The sequence below is a fragment of the Patella vulgata genome, chromosome 2 (assembly GCF_932274485.2).
Source record: "Patella vulgata chromosome 2, xgPatVulg1.2, whole genome shotgun sequence".
NCBI lineage: Eukaryota > Metazoa > Mollusca > Gastropoda > Patellidae > Patella > Patella vulgata.
Window position 1 is genome coordinate 25,655,874 of NC_065880.2, and position 24,123 is coordinate 25,679,996.

Below are 24,123 nucleotides of genomic sequence, written 5' to 3' on the forward strand. Positions count from 1 at the left end.
GGTACTATACAAGGAATGGCATTGTGGACAAAATGAACCATTAGGCCAAAACAATGCACATGTTTGTCCACATTGAGTTCATAACAACAAGTGGAGCAGATAAATCAGGCCATAAGGCTTCTTCCACTTGCAGAATATTCGACGGTAGCGACGCTAAAAGATCGGTATGGTCTCACAAGATGTTTATTTTGATGACTTTCGTGGACAACTAGGCAAGGGTGCTAATATAATCATACAGGGCAAAAGATGTGTATCTCCTGGTTTAATTGTCATGGTTTGTACTTTCGAAATGCTCTCTGGAAACTTTTCGGCTATCTTTTCTTCAATATTATGTCATCTGCCTAAGACTAATTATTATTGATCTATAATAACCGTTTGTCATGAAACCATGATATCTTTTAATTAATAAATTCATTGATAACGTGTTCTTTGTCTGCCATATTTAATGCTTCCGTTATTATATACTTGTATATGTCTGTTGGTTTGTATGCTTTAAAAATAATGGTTATATAAGTAAATTCCATATATTCTAACTTGTTTTGAATGTTTTCAGATATTTATGTATGTTATATTAATTTGTATAACTATTATTATTATTATTGTATATATGTTTTTGTTATTGATACATGTGTATCCTATTTTTTAATTATGCATCATGATACATGTTTATGAACTTCTTTCACATCAAATGTGTTTTATGCGTTAGTGATCACACTTTGATAATTTTGCTTGATTAATGTACGGAACCGTTTCATTTGTGAACATAATTATACAATACTTGTTTACTTTAAAATATTTTACTCAATATATTTAATGGGGTTATTGATCGTAACTCCACTTTAAGTCAAAAAGTCATTTGGGTCAGTGATCACTCGATCATAATAGTCATACGAATAACAAGCGGTAATGAGGGGCTCGTTTTATTAATTACCACGTTTCCAGATCCGCACTGTTCTGTCGCTGTCCTGGTTTCCAACGGTTCTGATCAAGTGATCTTTTATGAAATATCGAGACATACTAAGTTGCATTGTTGCATTCTCTCAGATCAAAACAATCTGCACGGCTAATTGAAATAAAATCCTATAAATTTCAAATCTAAATTATAGATAATAAACGAGAATTTCATTTGATTTTATCATCAAAGAATGTTTGATCTTGACCCAAATGTCTTCGTTTTCTGCTTCAGGCAGTTTTTTTCCCTCTCTCTCTCTTTATTCTATATCTCATCATCTAGTCTGTGTATTTCTAGTATGTCTGTCTGAAACATGAAATGTTCGTCTCTGTCTCTCTCTTTATATATATATATATTAATATATGATTACACACCGTCTAAATGTCTAAATTGAATATTTATTAAACGGTATAAACAGAATATAGAAGCGTTTATAGCTGACTTGTATTGTTTCTAAGACTACCGTCTGATCCATATAATGAACGAATCTATCATTATTCATAGGAAATGTTTCACTCTTATTGACTTTTCACTTCAATGTTGACATTATATCTAATAGCATATCAGTTAATGTGCCGTTTGCTAGCAGACGATGCAATTTACTGCATCAACATAAAATGTTGTGAGTGGTGAACTACTGCAGGCGGCTATTTTTCTTTAATAACTCAATCTGCTTGAAGATCGAAATTACAATATTGCTTGTTTTAAATACACGTTTTATTCAAAATTAAGACTGGTGACAAACAGTTCTGGTATTTTCAAAATAAAGCGAAGAGCTTATAATGCAGATTCACAAAATCACAATGTTTGCTTTACCAGTAGGCAATTTCAGAGACCGGTGTGGATTTTTTTCTTGGCAAGTCGTGATTTCAATAACTAGCTGGGAAAAGTAACAATCTTGTACGTTAAACACCCTGCAAATTGAAGTTTTGTTTGCTTCCAGGCATTGTCTCTGATCGCAATTTTAGCTAGAAAATCGATCAACTTGAAATTCGATTGGAAGAAACATTGACTGAATAACACCGTGGAACTTTTATCGCCTACTTGAAGATTCCCTCGAATCTAAATCTCTGAAAATATACTGTAGACGACATATAAGGTAATTGTTTTGAAGAAGGAAATAATCGGAAGAGAAACTGCTGTAAAACAAAGGGTGAGGGTGGGGGGTTAATGCCACTATCTGTCCGCCTGTCAGCGTAAATTCAGTGGGGTAAATCTGATCTCTATCGTGTGGGTTTGCCGAATGCTTCGAGTCAAGATGGCTCGGTGAATATGGAACTCGCTATTCCAGGGGGTCCGTGATTCGAACCTGGTGTTGGCCAAGAAAGTTCCTGTCAGTAGTGCTGGGTGGATGGAGGGTCTGGCGAGGAAAAGTGCCTGCTCATTCTGGTGGAAATCGAAATAAGGGAAAGACCGTAGCACACGACATGGCAAATGCCAGGTTTGTTAATCATACATGCGCTACCCCTGAGTGGATCTATTCTTCTCGACCCATGTCCTTTAAGGCACAATGCATGGCGTAAGTCCGTCTTCATTATCGCGGTCTGTGGAGAAAAGTAGGACCTTAAATCCCCATTACATTTCCATGGTATCAATATATCTAGTAACATATCTTACAAAAAAAAAGCGGGAAAATAGTTCTGCCTGTCTCGTCTCTCAAAAATGCAAGCCGTTTGTAATCTATTGTAGGACGTAGTAGATGCGAGCTGTCTTGTTTTATAGTAAAAAAAAAATGTCAAGGTACAATTTTAGATAATGAGTCGAATTCCATGTCAAACCACGTCTCAATAATAACGTCTTGCAATATTCTAATGGCCTGTATTGAAGATTGGGGCAACGTTACTGAAAACAAGAAAAAAAAACTATTCTAAGACCTTTAAGAAATGTCATGATGGGTCTTTGCGGAAAGTAAGATCTTATCAATCTGCTATGTGGTATTGATCTGAGAGCTCCGGGAACTATGCTGTAACATTATCAGAATTGAACATATTATGCAATGGCTACCATACAACTTAATCCCTCTTGACACCTAACATGTTTGGACGAAACATTATAGATTAAAGGTTTGCACTGAAATGCATCAAAGAATTAACTTTGAAAACCTGGTCTCAATGGAGATTTTTAGAATTCTTCTAAGCTATACGTTAATACCGAGCCGAGGGAGAGAGAGAGAGAGAGAGAGAGAGAGAGAGTTGTCGCTTTCGTTCTTAATGACAGTTTTTTCATCCTATCAAATACCTTATCATTGTAATATTGGACTAAAGAATTAACGTTAAAAATCTGATTTCAATGGGGGTGTTTACAATTATTTCACGCAATAAGTTAACACTAAGCGGACGTAGAAAACATAGTATGCTGTAGTGGTCGCTGATAATTGCAGCTTTTTCATCTTATCAAATAACTAATCTGTGTAATATAGGCCTATAGGTCCTCATCATCTTGTCAAATACTCATTGATCGAGTCTAACTACTTTCCTTCATTATGTAATTATATCTAAAAGCAAAATCTATACAATCAATTCAACACAGTTTCCACGCATTAAACTTGCTGTAATAATGGCCTTAACTTGTAATCTTTATTCTCTGGCTATCAGCTGTCAAATAAAACCCTCCCGGTGAGTTTCCCCTGAAAACACCGAACTCTTATTTTTGTCCGGATTCATTCGTCCATTATTCCAGAGAGCGAGGTTAATGCTTAATGCAGCTTTTATCAAAGAGAATTCTTTAATGGCATCTCGTGCCAACACGTATCAGAATGAGTGTTACTGGTTTCACGTGATTGTTTGTGTCTGTTCGATGTTTGGTTACAGACGACCAAATTTCAAGAAGCGGGAAAAGATCGGTCAAGGATCTTCTGTAGATAAATTTGATTTCATGTCTGCAGCCAACGACAAAAGAAAAGCTTTAAATACCGTTTTCCGGCATTGATGGAATCGTTAGATTTCCTTAATTTCCCCGTTTGAATAGTATTCCCTTGTATTAAATGTATTGTGTTGACCCTTTCATTAAAGATGAAATGGACTTTTGTCTGAGGTGATCTGCGATTAAAAGATTTTATCCAAATGCGGGTTATAGGTAGAGCACCAGGGCTTTTAAGCATCACGAAACATCGTCTGATATTGGGTAATTGATTTACCGTTATTTTCGCTGGCACCGGAAAATCCTTAATTTCTGATACTTCTACTGTTTAGTTCTTATCATGAAATAAACGTTCTTATTCTTCTCATTTTGTTGAAAATTGTCTGTCTGATAATGTTAGCCTTCAACCTTTTCATAGATCAGAAAAAGATAACTTTATGCAAACGCTATATTATAGTCAAGCCATTACACACGTTGACATTTTATATATAGTTGTGATTCGAGTCCATGTACCGTTTACTGATAGGCTTTTTGTATTGTAAGATTTTTGGACCCGGGGTGGTCCGGGGAGAATGATGGTGGCTCATTAACCAGGAGGTCCCTGGTTCGATCCAGATGTTGGTTGTCTGATAAAGTTTGTAGCCTTGCAACTAAAGGCCGGTAGTCGATGGGAAGGTACGAATAGCTTAGGTCCACCCCTGTACATGTTGGAGAAAGCTAGATCGGAGACGTCATATGTGGATTATGCTTTAGGGTAAGGATTATGCTTGTTAGCGTGTGAAAGACCTTGTTCGATCGAATTCGACGAAGTCGAAGAGGAGGTGGAAAATGTCCACACAGCACACTGCATGGCATAATTGTCCGCCAGCATTAGCCGGGTTAGTGCAGAAAAGTAAGTCGTTTACCCCCATTAATTACACTTTATGCCCAATACACATGTACAAAACAAAATTAGTGAGCAACGTGAACTACTCAACAGAGAAGTGTTATCATGTGACCTAGAAAGATTTTTTTTTTAATATGGCTGCCCTATGGGACCTATGATATCCTTACATTTTATCAAACCAAGAAAAGTTATCGATATAAAACTTGAACGAATCAGACTAAAAATCTCACAATCTGCGATATTCTTTAAAATGACATGGATATTCAATATATAGCTATTGGAAACGAAATGAAATGAGGTTTAATGTCCTAGTTCAGTGCCAACCGGGAAATTTAGTTCGGGCAGTGGGTTTTCGTCTACAATTCCAAATGTCGAGGCTTCTTAGTGCATGCCCTCCGTTATGTACCGAAAACACGGGGGGGGGGGGGTCCACGCTGAAAAATCCCGAGATACTTTCTCGGCCAACATCGGGATCGAAACCATTACCTCCTGGTAAGTGAGCCAACGTCTTACTTACATAGTCACCGTGGATTCTAGTTATTATAAGTTGAAATGTAAGATAGCATGGTGGATTTACTCTTTTTTGTCTGTGTTTGTCGTTCTGAATAGAAATAGGAATGAATACTACACCAATCTGCAAATCCTTTTCTTAATAGAAACTTTGTTCTATATTCTGACTGTGAATGAATTTTTCTCTGTGTTGACACACAAAGTGAATAGAAGTTATGTAGCGTTATGCCGTTATGTATTTCAATGTTTCTGATCAATATTCGGTGAGATTCAAGGGCACCATCATAAAACCTGGAACGTTAAAATACAAAGATGTTTCTATGATTTATTCATTGCCATAAAAACCTGCGTTGACTGCTAAACTGTAAAAAGGGATACCGCCAAAATCTTTAATTTGTATCTAGAAGAATTTATTGATTGGAATGTCAAGTATAGTTTAGGCGATATGATGCGTATAAAATGAGTTAGGAATCGATTCAAGACAGAACTAATCTTAGGTCACACCAATTTGAATTTGTGTTCCTTGGGAACACTTATTAAAAATTCTGCCTCCAATTTCTTCAGGAGAAATTAAATAATTTAAAAACAAAACGTACATGGATCCAAATATTTAAAGTTTTTAGTTTTAACAAAACATCGCACCAAAATATTGAGTGGGTTATTTATTGATCCAGACTCTGACGAACTACGAATAAAATTGGTCTGGCCTTTAGTATGCATGATATAAAATTAAAACTAGTTTCATGCCTTCACTCTATCTACGAGTCTTACTGTCATTTGAAGAAATTATTGCTCCTAGCTAAATCTTCAGACGTCATAAAACTGTGAAAGAGGACAAGTTTATTTGACAACATATCTGTATTGTCAAACCCCGAAGGCCATTAATATCAATTTATCCTTAATATTTCAATATCAACACCTTAAGATTGGTTCCATTGTCAATTCGTTGAAGGACGGCATCTAATTTATTTAGAAAATTAAAGTCATCGAATATCTATTTTAATGAAAATATATTGACACGAAAAAAACAAACACCCTAACTAATTAGTTTCAATTGACCTTTCTTATACTTGATTCTTAGATTTCTTCTCGGAAAGATGATAAACGCTAACAGGTAATCCGATAGGATATATCATTAAAAGTGAAAGATATTGTGATTCTTGGATAAAACCATCGATATTTTTATAAGGGGAAAAAATTCAAATATTGATCGTAAGATGAGAGATAAAATGATATAAGATTAAGATATAAAATGGGGTTTAACTTCTCACTTCTCTGCACCAATCGGTCTAATGAAGACAGGCATGCGTCATGCTGGTCCGGACTGTGGAGCAACGACCTGATCTTCTTTCGAATTTTAACTGTCAGTAGTTTGTCCCATTCGTCCCATCCCGGGGAACTTTGTCGGCCAATACCGGGATCGAATGTCAGATCTCAAAGTTAGTGGGCTAGAACCTTACCCGCCAAGCCATGGTGACTAATATTAAAGAACGATTATGTAAGAGCTAAATCTGCCGATTGCAGGTCTTTCTTATGGACTCAATTTAATGTTCTATAAATTAGACATTTATTCACATGACAAGCTAATAATCAACTCTCTAGACCATCGGGTGGTTGTGTTTTTTAATGGATTGAAACACGATCACCATTTAATAATTTAATTTAAAAACGGATACGTTGTTTATCGTAACAATGGTAACGATGAAACAGCCATAACTTAGCTCAGAATAAAGTAATTTGACTGAAATGTTGAATATATTCCTATTTCATTATCTATTTTAAACTATTAAAGTGAGAACAGTCAGCTCTTTATCTAAATATTACATTATGCATCTTTAAAAATAACACAGGAACGACATTCAGATAACATTGCAATAGAAAACAGAGTTGAGGTAATTATGAATAATTAATGTGGATGTAATCGCTAGTGAAGAGGTTAAAATCAAGAATAATCAATGTGGATGTAATCGTCAGGGAGGTTAAAATAAAGAATACAACAACATAGATGTAATCGCCAGGGAAGAGGTTAAGATAAAGAATACAACAGTATACAGGTGTAATCGCCGGGGAAGAGGTTAAGATAAAGAATACAACAGTATACAGATGTAATCGCCAGGGAAGAGGTTAAGATAAAGAATACAACAGTATAAAGATGTAATCGGTAGGTAAGAGGTTAAATTAAAGATAAATAAATATAGATGTAATGGCTAGGGACAAGGTTAAAATCAAGAATTATCACTGCCAATGTAATCGATAAGGTGACTGATAAGGTAATGTAGATGTAATCGCTATTGACAGGGTTAAAAAAAATGATAAAACAATGTAGATGTAATAGCTAGGGACAAGGACACAATAAAAGATCAATCGGCGTAGTTGTAATTGTTAGGGATGAGATAAATGAATGTAGATGTAAGCATTAAGGACATGATTAAAAGTAATTGTAATCGATAAGATTATTAGATAAATGTACTTCGGATTTAATCAAGACAGAATCAATACACCTGAGAATGTAATCGATAGATATTATCAAGGATAAATCCATTTGCATACAATCGTTATAGATAAGATAAAAATAAAACGAACCAAAATCTAAAAAGCTAAAGAATATTATTATGGTTGTAGGTTAGGCTATAGCGTTGACAGACAAATTAAGTTCTTCGGGTTACATCTATGAAAGTTGAGAAATTTAAAGGTACCGTGTTATAACGATTGCCCAAGTCATCATATTTCTTGTTAATAATAATCCACGAAAGCAAAGGCTTAGTAAGGTTTTGTTAAAGGAAACTTGACTTTATAAAAACCCGATTAATAATCCTCTGTGATTTTTTTTCTCCTGTAATTGTATCAGTAAATCGATTTTGTCGAGAAATGCGCTATAATTTGTTGTCGCTAATTTCATTGCTTTGGCTTGACAGGAATCCTTTAAGCTCTGAACAAAGTCGTGTTTAATATACATTAGTTTGGTAAAAAGACCATAAATGAAAGTCAGTTTCAATTACCAAGTATATAAACATAAAATTGGCACGAAAGCTGGTGCCGAATGAAAGTAAGAACGATGGATCGTTGGTCTCTCGGGAAATCGTGATTAGTTAATACTTGAAAGTCGCGTCACAAACAGACGTTCAGCTAGAAATTTATACTCGGTTCACTTTCAGCTTGATAAATGAGGCTGGTTAAAAAAGGCTCTGTGCGCTCATATACATTGGCGTCCTGCTAAAAACTATGCCCAACAAACTGTTATCGTAATGGATGTGTAAACATTTCTATGATTCTTAATGACATTTATGACATAATAAAACATGATATTGGTCCGCTTAATCAAGTCGTCTAGTAGATCAGAATTTTATTACCGTCAGTTGGCGGGGGTATTAAGAATGAAAAGAATATCCAATAACATGCAATAACTTTTAAACGTTTACCCTTTAGATAGAAGCTAGGATTGATTGCTAGATTAATGGTTTTGTGGTGCTCCTACTCATATATTCCATGTTCCTTTGAGCCAGGAATGGAAACTTACTAATTTCAATAGTTGCCTGAGCAGAGACGCTCTCGTTATATGTGCGTTCAAAGCTTACATTCATTATTTGGCAAGCATAATAAGAAACCTCAATTCTGCATGGAATAATCAGACCAGTAGCTGGCCCAAAAATGTTGGGGGGGGGGGGCAAGGGCTTTTGGTGGCGCCGATGGGGCTTCTAGGGACGCCAATGTCCCTACACTTGACGGTCCATGGAGAAGGGTCTAGGATCCCCCCCCCCTCCCCTACATAAAATTTTGGCAAATAGAAATAGGGTTTGCACCTGTGGAGAGGAACTATGAAAATGACGGAAAATTTCAGTTTTGAGGCTGAATTTGCATATTGGCGTATTATGATATTTCGATATGAACATTACAAAAATTTCAAAAAAGGAATACGACGTACCTTTAATAATTTATAAGAAAAGCGAAAAGTTCGGAACAGGATTAGAGTGCGACTTGTTTGAATTTTGGAGATTATCAATTTAATTAATCTCATCCCCATCGTGAATTTTACCTTGAAAATTTCCAACAATCTCCAGTTGACTTTTTTATGGTAGATTTCGCCGTGGGCGGCCCACCAATCTCGACATTATGGGCGCCCCTCCGGGATAAGCCACCCCACCAATCATGCCGTTTTGGGCGCCCCATTGATCAAGTCGTGGGCGCCCAACCAATCTCACTCGGCATTATGCATTATGTATAATATATAATATTATGCATATAATATAGTCATTATAAGTCGCTCCACCAATCATGTCATTATGGGCGCCCCTCCGGGATAAGGCACCCCACGGATCACGCCGTTTTGGGCGCCCCATCAATCAAGTTGTCGTGTTAATCGTGTGATTCATTGTGATGCGCCCATAAAACCAAGTGGCATTGGTTGGGCGCACCGCCAATCTCGTCGCGAGCGCCCAACCAATGTCACTCGGCTTGTCCCCCCCCCACCGCTAGCTACGGGCCTGTGGATTATATTATTAACGGAGCACTGTCTTTGTATACAGGAATTGAGATCACGCTAGGACCTCTATGTGCTAATAGAGGAAGAACGAAACTTACCTGGGAGCGCGTTGGACTAGAACAGACGCGATTCGTAGCCTAGGGAAGATGGTGTGGAATCCAGGTCGAAGTAAACCAGGATGACTAAGAATAATAAACGTGTTATCTATGAAACAATATTAAACGACTGGACTAATCTATTTATTCTTGGTTGATAAAGAGAAGAGAACCCTCGTTGAAATGACGACAGAAACAAATATACCAGTAACTTCATATAATTGTCATGTTGTAGTTCAAAATAGTATCTAATTTAAGTATAGGTTTCAAAATCACTCCCAGTGGTGAAAATCACTAACAATATATCTAGAACAGTGTAACAACTAGTCTGAACAGTAAGAGTGCTTTCAATTTTTCCGATGAAGTAGTTTCGTCCAATCTGAACTACTAGCTGCTGTTCCTTACCATGCCCTCCGTCCAGCACCACTGATAGATAGATTTTATTACATAAGACACCCTTTTCGGGCAGCATGTAAATTATACATTACAGTCAGCGTGATAAATACATTATAAAAGTGAATGAAAAATACTTAAAAAAAATGGATGAAAAATATATAAAAAGCGGATGAAAATTACATAAATGTGGATGAAATGTACATTTATATACATTAAAGGAGTATGTACAAAATATAAACCAAAGTTTTGAATATATGTCATAGTCGCTTGAACTAAACGTGAAGAAGAGGTCTTTGAATTGTTGGTTATTTTGGGGGTTTATATAGAAGTGGGTGCCACATCCCTTATTTCGAAAGCTTCTTGCACAAAGTTGCACACTGTTTTTGCCAGAGCAAAAGGCGGGTTAACCATGCGTTTTCAAAAGAAAATGTATAGTGCTGGGTCTCTAATGCCCAATAAACAATTGTCTTGCGGAGTTATTCATCGCGGTTGCACTCAATCAGAAAATGATACTCATTTTCAATTTTCTGTTGAGGGCAGTTTGTGCAAACCGCAGATGATAAGAGAAGACTACGCACATACATTTTGGTGCATCTTGGACGTTGCTTTGATGATGCAGTGTTATGTCTTTTGTAGTTATGACAACTCCTATATTTTTTTTAGCTATATACAAATCTTCTCTCTCAAACATATCGTCCTCGGGTCAAATTAGGGTCTTTCAACCGCTATTAGCAAATTAAATAGTAAATGTTAACTGGCACTTTATATGAACGATATACTAGTTATTTTGTCATTTTTATTGGGAGTTGGTAACAATACTAACATATAGCCATAATTAACCCCAATAGGTTCTGCATCTAATCAGCTTTAAGAACTGATGCATGTTGTACACTAGGCAATTTGTATTGTTTAAAGGTCGAGAGCGAGACATTAAGTAATATATTTTTTACAATATATTACGCAATGTCTTAAGCTCGAAACCATTAAACGACTTAAATACAGACACTCCGCGCGTGCGTTTACAGTGAAATGCGTCACGAGAGTCCAATATTTCACTAGTATAAATAATGTACGATTGGCAAGTTGCCCGTACGATTATTTGAAATAATGGTGACGTCACATCTGTATTTTAAACACTGTTACTTGATCGTAAAGTAGAAGACAACCGGTGACTTTTCTGAATGTGGTTGCCTAGTGGCGTGGGTTTTATTTTCATTTCGATATTTTGTTTTTCCATTTGTGTGCTTGCTTAAAATTTCCCGTACATCTGATTATTATTACATAAGTAAAACTAAAACGTAGTATATGTACATGTATTAAATCTCAGTTTCTGTGTTTTAGCAAAGTGACCTCCAGTAACCAAGATGTATGCCACCGGACCCTCCTTGCCCAGTTGCTTGTCCCAATGCCCCCAGGATCATGTCAGAGGCCCTGCACTTGATAATACTTCTCAGGTGAGTAATTTTGTATTGGACATTTGTACTCATATGAACATAGGCAAGGGTTTTTTGATTTGAACCAATTCCAGTGTTCTACAGCTGTCTAAAACAAACAATGTCTTAAGTTCTTAACCACTTGTCCCTAAAAGGACATGGACATAAATTAGTTTTATACTGTTCCTAGTTCTGTCAAGGATCAATTGCTGCTGAATAACTATAGTTTGCCTTCTACAATCGCTGTCAAATTTTAAATGAGACAAAACATTTCCATGGTGACATTCTACTTCTTTTTATAATCTAATGTTTATACAGGCACTTTATAAATTTTTAAAACAAACTTCTATAAACTTGAACGATTTTTATTTTATTCAAAGTATAACAATTACATGTAAACATGTTTAAAAATTGCAAGGTACATGTAGGGTAAAAAGGTATATATTTTCATATCCAGCTCAAATTAGTTAACTTAAAAATAAAGTAGATCAGTCATGATAATCTTTAGAAATTTGTAGCCTACTTGTGAGAAGGTCGAATATGGGCTAATCAGTATTGAAGTGCTCTTTAGCTTTTTGAAAGTAGAAACCTGTTTAAAAGTAACCAACTTTTGAGAAAAATGGAGATTATCCAGTAAATAAAAATCAAATGATTATAATTTCGTTATAATTTAAATATCTTGCTGTCCTTAATGGACATCTTGATACAATAAATATCTTATCTTCTCAGAAATTTTTATACATGTGTTTAGGGTAATCTGTATATAACAGAGACCAATTTCCATTATTTACATCATACATACACTGTATAAAATATTTAAAATATATTATACAAGATGAATTTACAAAAGAAATCTCTGTAACAACTATTCCCCTCCCCACCCATTTATCTCCAACAATCCCTGCTTCAGATTTTGTTTAATGGGATTAAACCATTAAAGATACATTCCCACAAAAGTATTTATGGGTGGTTAATTCCAATAAAAGTATGGCAATTTTGGTATATATGGAAAGTAGAGACACCCAATCATACTAGAAAAATACTGGATTCCCTGAAAAACATCAATCAAGTGCCCACAAGACAAAAATGTAAGGGTGTCACTAATTGGCAGCCTGACAATTAGGGATGTCTGCTCGAGTGATGTCAAAGGATGCACGCGAAGATTGTCTGACTCTGACCTCATTTTATCAGGGAGCGCTTAATGTATATGTTGATAATCATGATTGTGAGTGGACGTGGTAAAAGTGAGAGACTGAAAAGTACAACAGATTCTCAGGGCAGGGGAAAATCACAGAATTTACTTAGGCGTCAATATTTACAGTAAATGGACAGCGATTAAAAGAGAACATCCTTCTTTTATATGCGATGAATTCTTCTTCAGCTTGGCAGTGACACAAACATGTCATCTTTAAATAGATTTTTTTATATCTTGGGGTGTTTCCTTGAGAATACAATGTTTTGAGAGGGATTTGGAGCAAATTTTTGATAAATCAATTAGTTTCAAATCACCCAGTTTGTACACAGGAAGGTATCTTTAATTATATTTCTTCTTATTACATTTATGTTTCAGAACACATTTATGACAGCTTTGTAACGGAAACTGTAAAATCAAGGAAAACAAATTGCTGTGTTTATGGTTACTTGTCCCCCGAAAATAGGGTCAGTTGTAAAATTGTTTTGTTTTGGGTTTTTTTTTCGTGTGGTTTATATTCTCTATTTCCTAGTATATCTAACTTAACACTACTAGCTAAAGGACTGTAAAACTCAATTATTATATTAATAAAGAATTAATCATTTGTAACTTCTATCATTAAACTATTTTACACAATTTCTTCTACTTTTAGAAAAAAATAAAAATCTCATACACAGCTGGGTTATAATATATAATCTGTTTATTAAAACATACATTTTAAGTTAACACATAGCCCTATAATATAACTGAGAGATAGAATGTCCTCCTGCTGTGTGTCATATACTTGTTAATTATAGTTTATCTCCAAAATCACAGAAATGTGAAAATTTGGATTTAAAGGAGCTAAATCGCTAACATTTAGAACCTAGAAATTGACACAAGTGGGTCGCAACTCATATAATACTGTAATATGAATGTATATAAACTGATATACATTCAATGGTTTCCGTTTTTACTCTAATTTCAAATCAGTTATGTTCCGCGAAATAAGCCCGAAGTCTCAATCGAATGCAAATTTTTAGCGCCTGGTTATTCCAGTCTACATACGCCGTTTGGTTTGGTGCAATATGTCTAGCCTCGTTCCTCGAGTCTCTTGCTAGAACTGGGGCTGAAACGCATTATGGTACACGATTCGTGTACCAATGGCAAAATGTTTATTTTGTCTTAAACATTGGATATCAGAAGCCCATCTTTTTCCGGTAAGATCACAGCATCAATGTTGATTTAAATTGACAAATAATTTGTGTTTTCAATGTTGAAGATTTTGGATGATATTGAGTTAAAGACTTAGCTACTTTAAATAACTTGTCAGTGTTCAAATTTCAATGTATTTGGCTCAATTAATAAATAGCTAATATTGTCAAAATGTGAATCCTGTCAATCACTGAAATCCCAGTGCACTGGTAATTGTGAAATCACTTCTGCAACATTTTAATTTGGTTTAAAGGGGCATTATGTAAGATTTAGATAATGAGCTGGCCGCTCTCGCTATAATATTTCATAATATAATGCATAATGAATATATTGAAAATTTCATTCAAATTACTTTATTTTGAGCAACGTTATCAATGTTTGTAGTTTTCACACGATCGTGCACTGATTGTTCTAATCTACTTAAAATTGGAGGCATTCGATGGCATTGAGAGTTGATTATGGTCTTATGTAATCCAACGAAAGACCTGCAATAGGCAGATTTAGCTCTTACATAATGCCTGTTTAAGTCTTTTCAGTTAAAGCATCCCATTCGAAGAACAAAATAAATAGAAAATGGTAGCATGAAGTTTATTAACTCTTTGAGTTAGAACCTTTATGTGATGATAAAATATGTGTCCTATATTGTGAACTGAGGCCTGTCATCCAAAACTTTAACAATTGTTCTTCACCTTTAGCTCCCATCACTTGTAATAACTTCTCTGTATCCTCTTTTGATCTGTTACCCCCAGCTTTGGTAAACTTGAACACTACTTTCACTTTACTGTAAAAACAAATTTAAACATAAAACAACTTTCACTTTACTGTAAAACAAATATAAAACATTAAACACTACTTTCACTTTACTTTACTGTAAAACAAATATAAAACATTAAACACTACTTTCACTTTACTGTAAAACAAATAAAAAAACAATTAACACTACTTTCACTTTACTGTAAAAACAAATAAAATGGGCCTTTAAAGCCATTGATCGTCTTTTGAGAGATTTTGAATACCTTGTAAGCTACAATATTGTGAAAGTTGAATCTCTAAAAGGAATATCAGTCCAAAGACAGATAGATTCCATTTAGTATTTACAAAGATATGATGAACTGAAAACTTCACAACATTCAGATTTTTTTTGTAGATGTTATGAACAAGCCAGCGGCACGTATAAATGTTGAGTAAAATCTTTTGATGGATCTCCTTATAACCTGATTGAATCCAATCTGTGAGATTATCTACTGATGTTATTATAGTTATGTTTTCTTAATCATTTTAGCATGGATTGAGATTAGACATATCTATATAAACACAGGTAGAGAGAGAAATAGAAAATCCAAGAGATTCCTTGCCACATAGAAATACTTGATTGGACTCAATACTTTAGAGCACTCATACACCACCACCACGACAACTATCAAGTATTTTGAACGAATAAAGAAATATCTTTTTACTTACTTCATCCATTCTTCTTTCATGCAAATAAAACATTGTTCTAATACACTATCACTTAGATTTTTATTCTGTATAGAACTTTCCATTTTAGTTAAAACTGTTGGTGCTGTAAAAATATATATATTGTATGTTAGTATTTACATGTCTACTGGATAATCTATTGCTTCAATACAATCAGACTGACTCATTGTCCGCAAAAACATTACAGGATTACACATGGTAAAAGAGGGAATGATGGTATCTTTTCCAGGTGATTTGATTTATAATTAAAGCCCCCACATGCCAGAATAAAGGTTAAATGCTGAGTGTTATGGCTATACCCAATCAAAAGTACTTATATTAAAAAAATTGTTCTGGCTATTTCAAGTTTACAATGGTTTCTACCGATTTGACATTGCTACATGTATCTTTAAGTGTCTTAAACAAACAAAATAATAATTATTCAAATCAATCAATTTTAACTTTGATTATGGCTATCTAAAATTTATGTTGATCTTTATTGATTTCATACCACCATATTTATGTGTAGTAGATAAATAAAATAATACACCTAATATCTTTATGAAGGAGTTTAAATGTTTAATACTTGGAAGTGCTAAGTTACATATTAACAACAGTCCTTACATTTAAATAGTATAAATAGTATGTTTGACTTTTGTGATATACTTGGGAAGTACCCTAGCCTCTCATGTAGTGAATGAGTAAATCACAGTACATGTAGTTAAAGCTCTGACCTACCATATGACTTGACACTGTGTACTACAACTAGTGGTCACATCAAATACTGTTATTACTATTTGAATCTTCTTAGTCATTATTCAATTTGTAATAGCATATTCAATTCAATTCATATAATCAATTTATTTAATTATTTTGATGCATCTCCTATGTCTGTTTATTTAGTTTTGAATGAGTTAATTTCATTGATCAAAATTCATAAGTTGGAAATGGGATAAAATAATGAATACCTAAAAATCAAATCGAATAGCCTTAAAAAAATTAATTGAATTTGAACATTTATGAAAGCACTAAAGAAATTTTCTACTCAAAAATGGAAAGATCATTAACATTAAAAATTACCTTTTTCATTTAAGATTACAGGACTGCTCATTTTAAACTCATATGTTTTAAAATTGTCATCAAGGTCGGAATCCATTGAGTCAAACTGGCTCCCATCTAATTGATCATTCTGGATAACCTCTAATAAGACAAATTTCTCAGATGCCATGACATGTATTGGTAGTGACACATCCGGTGACAGTCCAAGAAAATTACATTTCCATGACTCTTGATATGAGTCACTGTAATTTATAACACGACAGCATCCTTTAGGCAATAATATCTGTAATATAGAAAAAAGATAATTTAATATTGACTGAAAAAAGTGTAGAATTTCATTGAACAAACTTTAATATCTTACTAAATAAACATACATTCCCACATGTTTGACCAAAAATACCCCATCCAAGCTGTCAAAAAATATTAATAATCTGATATTTATCGTAAAAAGAAAATAATTAAATGTTTTGTTCATTTTGTAAAATATACTTTGATGAGTTTTCAAAATTGTATGTGCTCTGCAAATATTGATATTGGCAAAGTTTGTTAAAAAAAAAATATAAATTTAAAAATCTAATTTAAAGGAGTTTTAACTGATTTGATTTAGGTTGAATTCAGTTGATCTGACCATTGATTGGACAAAATCTATATGATTTAATTTTCGTTTCGAAAAATATTAAGCGGATGTGAGTTTGTTGACTTGGGCAAAGTTAGTGAAAAAAATTCTTAATTTAAAAATCCAATTTAAAAGCGTTTAAAGATACCTTCCCGCATACAAACTGTGTGATTTGATGATATATTTGGACTAAAAAAATATTCAAATTAATTAATCTATCAAAAATTTGCTTCAAATCCCTTTCAAAGCTTTGTATTCATGTGGAGATACCTTGAGCTACAAAAAATATAAATTTATAAGCCACGTTTGTCACCTAATTTGATTGAGGGAGGGCCCATTTTTCAGAATGTATTTGTCACTACTCACTGTCCATTTACCATACATATTGAGGTCTAAGTAAATTCTTGAATTATTTTCTGCCAAATAATTGTGTCGGGTTGCCAGTTAGTGATAACCTGACATTTTTGCCCAGTGCTTATCCCATGGGTGTTTTTTGTTGGGTAATCCATTATTTTTCTAGTAAGATTGGGCATCTATACTTTCCATTTATACCAAATTTGTAATACGTTTATTGGAAATAACCACTCGATAAATACTTTTGTGAGAATGTATCTTTAACCTCTTTGATTTAGTTCAAAATAAAGTGTTGAGTTATGTTGATTTCACTGATAAGTGATAGGACATAATCTATACGATTGAATTCTAGATTTGAAATATTAAGCGTTTCTTTACTAATTTTAGGTTTTTTTTTGGCAAACACAGTTGACAGTGGAAAACAAAATCAGTTATATCTCAACATTGGCTTCATCTGTAGACCTAAAATTTCAAATGTATACAGATACCCACTCTATACAAAACAATTCAACATGTCACATTTAATTAAATCCACACTATTATTTTTTACCAAAATCAATGAGGTATAATGGCGTTAAAACTTACCGTTAAAGCCGATAATACAGATTTCACCAGAGCTTTCTGCACTCCTGTCACTATTACCTGGTTACCAATAACAACATGGTAACATAGAATATGAAAATTGTGTATTCCTAATATCTGAAATTATTCAGAAAAATAAAATTAACAATTTATTCCTAATAACAATACTCCGTTGACTTTAAGAGAGAGAGAGAGAGAGAGAGAGAGATCGATCTAAGCCTGATGTGTCAGGGGAGATAACTTCAAAATTGACATGACATGGTAACTTTACTAAGACTTGAATCTCAAGCTACATGTGCCTTTAACTACAATGGATACAACATATCTTTTGGATTGGGTATAGATGGTGCACAATATACCCAGGAAAACTAGCACATAGAGCGGTTTAACATGTGCGGCTGTGCACTTTAGATTGATATTTGAGTAAAACTTGAGTTAACTGGAAAAAAATGTTTTGTAGTTCAGTGTCTTGATCATTAGCAGAGGTGGAGTTTAGTATTGAAGATGATGTTCCAGATATATTTTATTGAATACTTATTAATGTGAGGTGAAAATCTCTTGCGAACCGGGATGCTGCTCTTATGCAACTATTTGAAGTCAGACTTTTCTGAAGGAATAGAAACTTTCGGTTTTCATTTGGTGTTGGCCATACATTTACAAATATGTCCCCAAATTTCTGGAAAGTGTTTAAGTGTCTGGCTAAGCACGTCTATATAATTGCCGAAGTTATAGCAGTACTGTATGTGATCATTGTGATTTTCAAGTTACTCCAACACTTGAAGAATCAAATTCCTTAAATAAGTTACGAGAAAATTTAGTGATCATTTCCGAACCAACTTTTTGGTTTGAAATTTTCAGACAATATAAATAGGCTGTATGTATCATCCCATTTTGGCACTTCATTTACATAATGAAAACCATGGATATGCAGATTCTTTCTAGAACAATTGATACAACTTTGTTCACAAATATGTATATATAGCTAACAAGTTTTGTTCTTCTTTTCAAAGGATATTGAAATATGTTTTGGACAGGTAAAACAGGGTATAGGCCTATAGTTATAAAGGTATACTTTACCTGACATAAATGTCTTATGTTTCTAATTAATGGAACACCTGAATCTGTCTGATCTAAATCATTATTATCAGTTTCAGTAACAGATTCAAAAGTTTCTATATCTTCCTCTTCTTCTTTCTTAAATACTTTTATAAATCCTTCTTCAGTTTCTGTAATCAAAAATATTATATTCATAGTTGTAGTGTTGTTTCGAAAAAGATATACATACACGTATTTCAGTACAGATCTTCAATACATATTGCAAAATGGAATATGGCTGATGGCACATCAATATTTTCACTCTACAATCACTTTATTTTCAAATAAATACATGTAGACTATTTTATTGTGGTTTTTAAAGAAATAATTGTATAAAATAATATATTTTACAAATTTAATTCATTAATATTCATGAACATGTAAAGAATAGCATTAAAATGTGGGTGATTATAGGGTCATTATAGACATTTACGTGTACTAGTTTGCTATAAAGGGGGTTGGATGGCCGAGTGGTTAGCATGTCCGCGCTGTATCATAAGGTCTGTCATTGAGTCAACCGGTGTGGTTTCGATTCCCTGGTTGTATGTGACAAGGTGTAGCAATATAGTCGTGGCGACTTTGTTTTTAAATTTATAGACAAAGAATAGAGAAATAAAATGACTTTATATTTCATTAATTAATATATTTGGCAAATTAATAGTTTCACACATATTCACATATATATTATATATAGTGTGTACTTAAATCAACTTAGAGTATAAATGACATATTGTTATATAAAAAAGAGTTATTTAGCCAAAACATGTGTCTATAAAATACCACAGAGAGCACATGTGCAAGGAAAAGTACTATTGCATCATTGGGTTTAATTTAACCAATCATTTTGTTAATTATACAAGTTCAGGGCCATGAACACGCTCTGTTATGCGTGATATACGTGAGTGCTATATATATAAGATATCTATTTGAAACTTTCAAGCAGACTTCCATTAGATTCCAGAGAGGTTTTATCTGAGTTCCTAGACAGCCGCGAGGCTGGCTAGGGTGGAGAAATGGTTTTAGCTAGTATTGTAATCTGTGCTATGCTTGTATACAGTACATGTATTCGGCTATGCTATATAAAATGTAAAAACGAACTGTTGCATTGTTATTGTTATAACTGAGAAGACAAACGTCTTAAGAAACCAGTAAGAAGCAAACACACAACATGAAGGAGAAGCAAAGACAGCTAGAGACAAATTCTAGACAATCACAAGGCTACAGAAATATGTAGTAAGAAAAGATGCATGGGTCGTATGTAGGATGTGGAGACTGGTTTTTAGTATCCCCGCTTTCCATGTCAGACAGAAAGGCCCATGGTGCTACAAGGTGTAGGGTCGCCTGTCCAACCTTGTGGGTTTCGTCCGGGTCCTCTGGTTTCCTCCCACTGCTACAGACCCCTACACACAAGTGAATTATTGAAATAAAATTGAACCATGTGTTAGTCCCGAAATGACCTAGTTTGTGTAGAGTGGACGTTAAACCCCATTTCTCTCTCTCTCTAGTTTGCTATATGATTACAGCCAAGCATTCTAATTCCAAAATTGTATTTTAACAAATTCTTGTACTAATTATTCTCATTGATGACTGTAAATGGATTTTGCTGAATACTGCAATACAAACTGCAATATTCTTGGCTGTATTCATACATGTACAATATACATGTATTGCATTACAATTTTGGTAGGTACATGTACATGTATTAACATTCCAGGTAAAGTAATAAACGGTACATATTCTAACATATTCTTGAAAATATATGATCGTTCTTGTTTATAACATGTATGACATGCCGAATTTCTGTGCATCTTACTGCAACTTGTTGGAACATTCACTCACAAAGTGCTAGTTTGTGAACATATTTATAGACAAACTGTTTCCAATTTCCAGACAGTCAAATTAAAATGGTTTCAATGACTGCTTGTCGAATTAAAATGTGACGTCAAAAAAAGTTTTGTATGCTTTGGGGTGCAAATTTACGAATTCTAATACCGATTTACATATGTACAGTAGGAATAAATCATACATTATGGAAATTGTAGAAAATCAGTATTTACCTTCTATTTTCTCCATATCTATTATAGAATCTTCAGTTGGAGGTCCTTCTAATATAGATTCTGTTATTCTATTTCCACAAGATTTCAATATCCACACAAACGCCAAATGTAACAATTCAAATACATGTTTATCATTAGTTAATTCTATGAGAGATCGAGCTGGTTTTGTACTACTTCGATGATGCAGCAAATTACCAGGATTTAAAGATGGGGTAAAAACACGATCACTCGGTGGTCTTTTACTGACTTCGCCATCATGAACATTTTCTGCCTTACTCTGAAGATTGTTTATGACAACTTGTAAATTTGGTACCAAAAACGGCCATGAATTTAACAAATATATTTTGTCCATCATGACAACGAGAATACTGTAATATCTGCGTAGACCACGAGCTTTACTGTCTTTAATATAAAACGTGTAACTTAGCACATGGCCATATTGTTCATCTCCAAAAAATATAGGACCTTCTCTTCCTGGACACACCTGTAGTAAATATACAAAGAAAATTTAAATGCAAGAACAATGATACAGTGAAATCAAATGGGGTTAAATGTCCTACTTTTCTGCAACAACTTGGCCTATGAAGACAGGAATATGTCAAACAGTTTGCTATGGAAATTTTATCCAGACAGCGGAGCTACAGCCTACTCTTATATTGAATTCCAACTGTCAAGGGTTCTATTACATGCACGCCAATCTGTACATGGGACCTCGATTTTTTGTGCCATCCAAATGACTAGACACTATCCTTGCCAGCCAGGCCCTGTGTCCTGCGCCATTAACAAGGTTAAATCGTGTCTGACAATCCACAGTAACTTTCTCGGTCAACACCGGGAGCAAACCCGAGACCTCCAGGTTAAGAACAACAATAACCAGAATGTATGCTTTAAGTTTGTTCTAAAATATTTTTATATTTCCGTCTAATATTTGTTAACCCTTTACTTACGGGCAACTATGGTCATCAGCCCATTTCTATAATAGCTATTCTAATAATAAAACTGGATCTGGTAGCCAAGACAAACAAAACGTTTTATTGGTCTGCGAAGAGCCAGGCCACAGAACATTCAATTTACTATATATAAACTTGATACTGGACTACACATAGTGAAAGACATTTATACCTCACAACTTAAACTTCTAATACAGGCTTGTCTAATACGACTGAAGACTTGTGGATTGTATGGATGCTGTGTACTGACATAACTAACTTGTCCTCCTTCATCATGACTAACAAATCCTTTCTTCACGGAGTAACAACCCTAAAATATACACAAAAGAAAAACTGTTACACGTTTGGTAATATCTGAGAACAAGAATATTATTTTTATATGGCCTAACAATAAAAATGACCTTAGATGGTCATACATCTTGAATGTCTCTGTCCCCATTGGTATTCCATATGCTAAATCAATTTAATTGGTGGTTCTTTGGGGTATTGATAATTAAACTGCCACTCAAGTGTCCCAAACAAAGTTTTGTTTACAATTTCAAAATTTCAAAAGTGAACTAAATGCTTTTAAGAAGGGCAACCAAGTATTAATTTTATTTTTTAAATTATTTTTTTCACCTAAGGAAGAAAAAGTTTAATAGGTGTTTCTAGAGAACAAAAATTCAAATTGTTGTTGGTTACATGTACCGGTATGTACAAACTATGTATGTCTAAATGTAAATGTAAGTGTAAATATAAAGTTGTAAAACCTCTCTAATATATAATATAATTACATTTTTATCTCACCTCACAAATATCATTTTTCATACTAGGTAGAGATGGGATGCCACTTTGTGAAATGTTGGAGAAATCAGATGACACAGAACTGACAGATGGTGACTTAACACGACGTGTTTCATCGTCTTCACATTCTGACAGATATTTGGGTTCTTGTGGCCGTAATGGTTGTGTACAATATACAATCCTTGGTCCATGAATTTCACAAAAATGACACAAGTTGATAATGGCATTCATCTTTTTGTGCTTTTTATGACATCTGAAAAAGCAAAAATGTAACAGATACATGTAGCCCTATATCAGGCAATGAATACATACAGTACTGTCACATGAATGAATATAAACATAACAAATGTATGTATCAGTAAGTTATACATGTACAATGTACAACATGTTAATATGCTAATTGGGATAGGAATAAATTTAGACAAATGTCCTTTTTGAAATGTAAAAAAATAAATTCATGCACAAAGACATGAATTAAATTCCAGAAAACATGACAGATATTCCTGAAACCATATAACTGCGACTGATTATAAATTGGTTTGTTCTTTATACCGGGCATGCAATTGTGGGGGCATGCACAGCTAAATTACGAAACAGCTCGCATTCAATTGTGGCATGGATCTTATTATAATTTATAGGGTGATAAGAGCTACATACATGTAGCTTTCCTAATTAACCAAGCACTATGCCCATAGATTGACCCCACTCAAAAGACATGGGAATAACAATGTAAACACGTTGCAAAATGAAAAAAAAAAAAAATGATTCAGTCAGATATAATAAATATAAAATGATTTTTGATTTACACTGAACAACAAAATACAATACTGACTCAGTGACTGTTGTACTGTTACTCTGTGATTTCCTGGCAAAAATTATGACATAGTTACCTCTCTAATAGTAATACCTTAAATAATCCGAGATCGGAAATGTTCAATATGGAACAAATAATGGAGAAATAGATTGGTACTTTGATTGGCTTAACATTACCGGTACTAATAACAGAACTGGAAATCGGGTTGAAATTACTGACTCATTCAATATCGTCTGTGTCATGTGACTTTACACATGGTCATGTGATATGTACTTGTTTATTTTTGTTATTGAATACTTCCTTTGCAATTTGTAACAACTAATTCCATTAGTCAATTTATTTATATCAGCCAATGGGA

General features: G+C 34.0%; 1 protein-coding gene across 1 annotated transcript in view; it reads right to left on the minus strand.

Moving 5' to 3' along the window:
* The window catches only part of LOC126809637 (folliculin), an 89,446-nt gene extending 65,423 nt beyond the window's left edge, over window positions 1-24,023 (minus strand). Inside the window, exons 1-10 of the mRNA XM_056099045.1 lie at window positions 23,859-24,023; window positions 22,955-23,204; window positions 22,341-22,478; window positions 21,219-21,702; window positions 19,144-19,292; window positions 18,070-18,183; window positions 16,536-16,797; window positions 15,459-15,561; window positions 14,893-14,907; window positions 14,674-14,778 (exon numbers count right to left, since the gene is read on the minus strand). Of these exons, the coding sequence (XP_055955020.1) occupies window positions 14,674-14,778; window positions 14,893-14,907; window positions 15,459-15,561; window positions 16,536-16,797; window positions 18,070-18,183; window positions 19,144-19,292; window positions 21,219-21,702; window positions 22,341-22,478; window positions 22,955-23,182 (1,598 nt within the window). The 5' untranslated portion in view covers window positions 23,183-23,204; window positions 23,859-24,023. The remainder of the gene's footprint in view (window positions 1-14,673; window positions 14,779-14,892; window positions 14,908-15,458; window positions 15,562-16,535; window positions 16,798-18,069; window positions 18,184-19,143; window positions 19,293-21,218; window positions 21,703-22,340; window positions 22,479-22,954; window positions 23,205-23,858) is intronic.
* Between the last annotated feature and the right edge of the window lie 100 nt (window positions 24,024-24,123).